The 6,367-nt window shown below is 50.9% G+C and overlaps 2 protein-coding genes across 2 annotated transcripts; one reads left to right on the forward strand and one right to left on the reverse strand.

Annotated features, from left to right (window-relative positions):
• Positions 1–46: 46 nt before the first annotated feature.
• N7520_011838 (tetratricopeptide repeat protein) lies at positions 47–3,348 on the reverse strand (the record flags this gene model as incomplete). The annotated part of the gene is made up of 3 exons (XM_057145771.1): positions 47–1,149; positions 1,208–3,000; positions 3,050–3,348. 3 exons carry the CDS (start codon positions 3,346–3,348, stop codon positions 47–49), a joined length of 3,195 nt encoding a protein of 1,064 aa, XP_056991525.1.
• Positions 3,349–4,127: 779 nt separating this feature from the next.
• On the forward strand, positions 4,128–6,085 carry N7520_011839 (RNA-binding protein VTS1; the record flags this gene model as incomplete). Its single annotated transcript, XM_057145772.1, has 3 exons — positions 4,128–4,632; positions 4,704–5,974; positions 6,029–6,085. 3 exons carry the CDS (start codon positions 4,128–4,130, stop codon positions 6,083–6,085), a joined length of 1,833 nt encoding a protein of 610 aa, XP_056991526.1.
• Positions 6,086–6,367: the final 282 nt, after the last annotated feature.

Consider the following 6,367-nt stretch of genomic DNA (forward strand, 5'->3'; position numbering starts at 1 on the left):
TAAAGTTATTCGCAATCAGAACCTGCAACTACTTAGTATTGCTAAGTTAAATGACAAGCCATGTATCAGTGACAGCTTTTGCAGCCTGCGCATTGCCACCTAGCGTGTGAAGACATTGCAAGGCGTAGGCAGCTTCCCGTGTAAAGTCCTCCACAAACTTTTGAGAGACCTCAGCTGGTCCCTGTAGGGGTTGATCTGCTTCGCCCATTACCACATCAGTGCCGTCCATTGGAACCGATGCTTCTTTAGTCTTTGCCTGGATCTTTTCGCCAAGCTTGAGCACATTTTCATATCCCTCAATGGCCAGATGGCCTAATCCAAGACCATGATATGCTCGTGCAAAATTAAACTCCATCTCTTGTCGCTCTTGGAGCAGAGTTCCAGGCTTCATTCGCACCCGGCGGTATGCGTTGAGGAATGAAAGCCCTTGCATGATTAAGTAGTGACGGTTCTCAGATTGTCGCTTGAAAGAGTGGTGGATGAAGCAGAGCCCGATAGAAAGAAGACAAACAGGGTTCTGATCATCGAGTGCATAGGCGCGGAAAAAGTAGTTCAGGGCTGGGTAGAAACTGCCTCCTGAGTAAAGGATGTGACCGTAGAGAATAAGTAGAGCAATGTCGAGCGATTCTGCGCGGATTCGCTCGCCGGACTTGTCCTTGGTTGTAAGAGAAGCACGCTCTTTCCAGATAGATTGCCGGTCAACATTAGGTTTGGACGGGTCGTCTGGAAGAGTAAAGTCCATCGCCTTGACCTGACGGAGCATGAACTTCATGTTTGGAGAATTGTGGAAGTGTGGTTTGCGTGGATCGGTGGTGATATGGCTTAGCATGGAGAAAAGGCGATAGGTGTCGGTGACAAATTGGTATTCCTTGATGAACCAACGGGCTTCATGTGCCAGGGCTTCCTCATCGTTTGCCCGAAGGGCACAGGTAAACCAACAGACATGAATCAAACGCGATTTTGGCTTTGAGTGAAACCAGATGCTGGCTATGGAGGCGGAATAGAGTGCTTCATATGCTTCATAAGACTCTCCATTTTCGGTCAGGATGAGTGCATACTGAAGAAATAGGTCGAGCCACTCGTCAAAGGGTATACCGTAGTATTCGTCAGGTATCTTATCCGACAAGGGCTCATCGGGATGATCATCGCCTATGCAAGAATATCAGATTGGGGTGATGGCTATTTTCGTGGAGCAGCGTAAACTTACCTAAATTTTGCTGGAGACGACCAGCCACCTCTTGAGCTTCGTTCAGCAAAGGGTTACCCTTGTCTTTGCCTCTCTTATGGTATCCCTGGAATTCCATCCCCCGGGTCATAGGGTAAAAGATTGTATTTGATCGGAAATCACGAAGGAGAGCATCCGCAATGTCAAGCCAGTCTTCGGTGGCTTCGAGATCACCTTCTTTAAGTTGAGGCTCCAGCTGCTGCAATTTCTGGTACAAAAATCGAACATCCTCTATTCGTTGACCTTTCTCTCCGGGCTGTGTTTCCGCGTCAGGAGTCAAGGGTGCCAGTCCTGTAAATGTCGTGGCTGGCTTTGGTGCACTGGTAGCCGGCTCAGTTTGCCTGAATTCAGCTGCCAGCTGCTCGAGCCTTGCGTCTTGTCTGCGCCGGGATCTACCTTCCTGTCGCCCCAGCACGACAGCCTCGTTGATGTACTTAAGTGCCTCATCACTCATCCCAAGGCCTTCGTACAGCTTGCCAAGCGCAACTCGCGATCCCATGTGCTTCGGATCATGCTCGGCAACAGTAAGGTAGCCTGTTTCGGCCTCTTCTAATTTTCCTAGTTCCATGCAGCAATCAGCCATGGCCATGAAATAGCCGATGTCTGCATGCTCGGCGGTCTCCTGGATCGGTTCATAGAAACGATAGGCTTCCTCTGGCAATCCACTATCCTTTAAGGCGTCTGCGACTTCGCGGAAGAGATCACCAAAATCAAAGATGCGGGCACCTTCCGAAGTATCATCCGGGTTCAGCCATTCAAAATGATGCAGAGCTTCTTGGTGGTGTTCGTAGCCCATTTTAAGCCTAAAAAGCCCCATTTTGATGCGAAGTTCGATGGGCAGCCCCAGTCCATATGATCCCTGGGGCCAGTGGTTAGGGTCATAACCGTTGGTTTTTATACGACGAGGAGAATCACTCGAGTCCCATTCTCGATCATCATCCGCAAAATCATCCCAGAGCGTGTCATCTCCGCGGCCCAATAGCCATCTAGAAACGGACTTTAGCGCATGGAGTCCTTTGACAGGTTGGCCGGTAATGCTGAAAAGCTCGACGTAAATGTTGACATCGGACCAACTGAGACGAGTGTCTTGCGGATCAATGGACAGGTAGAATTCTATGCTATTTGTCCAATGGGCGATGGCTTTCTGGACTTCATTGAGGTCAATGTAGATTTCTGCCAGATGTCGAAGGGCTCGTGCATTGTGCGGCCGATCTCGCAAAATACGCTCATATTCAGCAGCCGCCCTGCCGTTGTACATTAGTTCACGGTAGAGGGCAGCTCTCTGGTACCGAATATTGAAATTCTGGGGGTCGATATCCAGTACACGACTGTAGCAATAAATGACATCGTTCAATGCCCTTTTGCGATCTTCACCAGCACGCTGTAAAATGAGCCGTGCGACCTTGAGCCATACTGTGGGGTCCTTGGGCCGAGTGTGAGCGCCGTTGAAGAGAGCTGCTAAGGCTTTATCCTTTTGACCTTGGGCCAGGAAGATCTCCGACAGCAGGGAATGGGCCGGGAACATTTCAGGGTTGCATTGAATGGCAAGCATCACATGTTCCATCGCTCGATCGTAATCGCCATCGATAAATGCTTCAGTGGCTGCTGAGTGCAAGATCTTGAATTCTGGACCAGGTTCCAGCGGTTTACGGGGGCCTCTTTTGATACCTTTCCCACCGCGGGCTCCCCAACGACCTGAAAAACGTCCCCCACCTCGACGTTGCCGTCGACGTCTTGCATCGGAATCAGAATCATCATCTTCCGGTTCCACATCGCTAGGATTGCCGTCAGTCACTGAATGTTTCGATAGTGCCAGAAACTTACCTCTCGCTTCGATCTTCAAATTCCACATAGTCTGAGTCGTCTTCCTCGTCGTCCAACCCATACAGCCCCGGGGTTATGTCTTCGGCATCTTCAGAAGTATCGGTATCGTAATCTTGGCTACGAACTTGAGATTGCATGCCAATCTCATCATTTGCAAACAGTCGAGGATCAATTGCCGATGCAAAGACATCCTCAGGGACGAATTCCTGGGATTCGCTCCCTTGCCATGGATATTGCACCTCTTCATTGATTTCTGGGTAGGCGGCATACTGCCCCATCGGGGTATCTGAGTCTGCCATGACCAATGACAGGAATCGACTAATGCATGGAACAGCGTATGAAAAGGAAATCAAGGTATTTCTTTCTCCCCCAGTTAGAGGTAGGGTGTGGTGTGATAGGCTAGCGCTGGGACCATGGCCCAGACCGCGTATAGAAGCCCGAAGCGCGCGCAATGGAGGTCCTTGTTCAAAAGCAGGGGTGAATATCCATACTTCACAGCTCCACCCAAAGCGAGTAGAAAGTAAGTTAGTGAATGAGTTGAAATCGATCAAGGAAGATAAAGGAAATCAAATTCAAGTTGGTTTTTTGCCTTTTTCCATTCCAGAACGGGAACCCGTGATCTTGAAACCCGAACACAACTCGCTTTTTCTGCCGCAATTTCTCTTCTCCTCTCCACCATCTCTTTCTCGACCTTCTCCTCCTCTTTCATCCCCCTTTTTCCTTTTTCTTTTGGCGCTGGGACCAACTGGGCTTGCTGTGTTTGACACACTATTGCCTTCCTGGTCCTGACTTTCCTTCGTTCGGACCTAATTTCGACCAATCTCGACCTCAGGCCTTTCTGGCTTCCGCTTCCTCCTGAGGTGCAGCCCACTGGACTGGTCTGTGCCCCATTACTTGTCGCCTAAAAATCGAGATTTGGACTCCGCGGATCTCCGTCGAGTCCTTCGGTCAAGAATATTTGATTCTATCTCATTACGCAAACTCAGCAGGTGCTGCAGGTGTTTTGCAGTAATCTTTTCCATCCCACTGTATTTACTATTCAGACCTTCAACCGAACCCTCAAAAGTTCCCAGTAGATATGGCCAGCCATATCATTGGAAATCGTAACAGCACCCCGGAAGCCGCTCCGAACTCCACTCTGCGCCCTCCATCCTCTGCTCGAACTCTCGGATCGCATCAGCTGCGAGCATCGGCAGACATGTCCGGATTCCCCTCACCTTTGTCTTCCCGCAGTATGCGTCCGTCCTCGGAAGTCTTCTTCAACCAACAATCCCAAGGTCAGAATTCGACGGAAGATGCGTTGGACCGGGCAGCTCAACAGTGGTTGGCGGATATCGATCAGTATGAGACCACATTGGAGGAGATGGCAGCCGCTACGCTTGATCAGGATTTCAAGGATGAGCTCAGCGCTATTGAGCAGTGGTTCCGCGTTCTAAGTGAGGCGGAGCGTACGGCAGCCCTATATGCTTTGCTTCAACAGACTACCCAGGTGCAGATTCGGTTCTTCATCCAGGTTCTGCAGCAGATGTCTCAGGGTCACCCAATGTCTGGGATCCTTTCTCCGGCCAACTTTGGTGAAAAGGGTACGGTGATCCGTCCATTTCGGGAATTGTGGTTAAATCAACTAAATAACTAACTATTACCCAATTTCTAGATGCCATGTCTAGTCGCTTAAGTGATGCGATGTCTAAACTCAACATGGACACATCACGAAGTTCCTTGGGCCGGCCCCCACCATCTCCAGGCGCTAAGCGCAACTCGGCTCTCGATTCCTCTACTATTAATGCCATGTTCCCCGATGCCGCGGCTGCGATTGCGAAGAAGAAGGCGGAGTTTACTCAGCAAACAGGCAACGCACCTCCCTCGAACCGCAACAGCCTGGTCTTTGGGGACCGTACCTCGTTTGTCGCCCCCACCATCTCCGCGCCTGATAACAATGACAGCCTGAGCCAGCCTCCGGCTTCTCCGTGGGCTCAGCGTGGTGGTCTCTCGGACACTCAGCCCCCGATTGCCCGGCCGAAGTCCTCCTCAGGTCACCAGCCCATGGGTCAATTCAGCCAGGCGTCCGCATCGGGCCTTCGATCTCCTCTTCCTCAGACCGCCAATATTCCTGCCCCAGACATTGAGCCTCCTCTGCTCTCGCCATACAATGTTGGAAATCACAGCTGGGCATCGATGACCAACACGCCGATGACTGCAACCTTTGGCCAACAGCAAAGCCAGGGTAACTCCCAGGCTGATATGGTGGCTAACGCGACCGCCATGAAGCTGGCTGCTTTGTCCACTGTGAATAACCGTATTGCTCTTGATGATGCTCGCAAATATCGGCGATCCCGGTCCAATGATGGTCAAGGACGGAACTCTGTTAACCAGGGCATGTCCCAAGGGTTGGCAAGCCCCGGTCTGCCTGGGTCCAACCACATGGCTGGTCAGTTCCTGAATGCCCAGCAAATCGCCGCTCTTCAGGCCCAGCAGCAAGCTGCTATGGCAGGTCGGCGGTCTCGTCCGACATCTCCTGGTATTGCCATGCAGGGTGTCGGAGCACTCGGTGGCATGAGCTTCACCTCGCCCCAGAACAATGGCTTCCTCGCAGCCTATGATCCGAACAACCCGCTGATGGGCAACGGGTTAAGCTCTCTAGGCATTGGGCAGTTTGGATTGGGTGGTGAAGGCTACCTCTCGGACCATTCCGAAGTCACTCGTGGACGCTCGCCCCGTGGTCGCCGTGGCAGCTCGAAGCCGCCAGAGGACCCCACTGACCCCACTCTTCTGAAGGACATCCCCAGCTGGCTGCGATCCCTTCGGTTGCACAAGTACACGGATAATTTGAAGGATCTCAAGTGGACAGAACTGGTTGAACTTGATGAAAAGGCTCTAGAGGAGCGTGGAGTCAATGCACTGGGTGCCCGGAACAAGATGCTGAAGGTAAGACACTCTCTTCTCGATTTCAAAAAATCATAACTAACCAATTCTTTCTAGGTGTTCGAGCAGGTCAGAGAAGCTCAGACTGACGGCAAGCTTGAGAACGTCATGTGATGACAGCCTTTTGTGCATGAAGCATGGCAACGCAACTATTTTCGAGTTTCCTGTGGAAACCCAAATAGAACCCCTGCCCAGCGATTTCATGGAATTGGCATCTATATTCCATTGTGCTTTTTTCTTCTTCTCTTCCTTTTTTTCAATTTTTTTATCATTCGTTCTGTGATCTTTGGTTCACCCTAATATGATGATGGATGTGGGATTCGGCATGTATCAAACGCAGTGATGTCAAGAAACGGATTTATGAGGGAAATTCGGGCTACTGAACATTGAAAATGG

The sequence above is a fragment of the Penicillium odoratum genome (assembly GCF_028828045.1).
Source record: "Penicillium odoratum strain IBT 22623 chromosome Unknown utg000008l_segment0_segment0, whole genome shotgun sequence".
NCBI classification, from domain to species: domain Eukaryota; kingdom Fungi; phylum Ascomycota; class Eurotiomycetes; order Eurotiales; family Aspergillaceae; genus Penicillium; species Penicillium odoratum.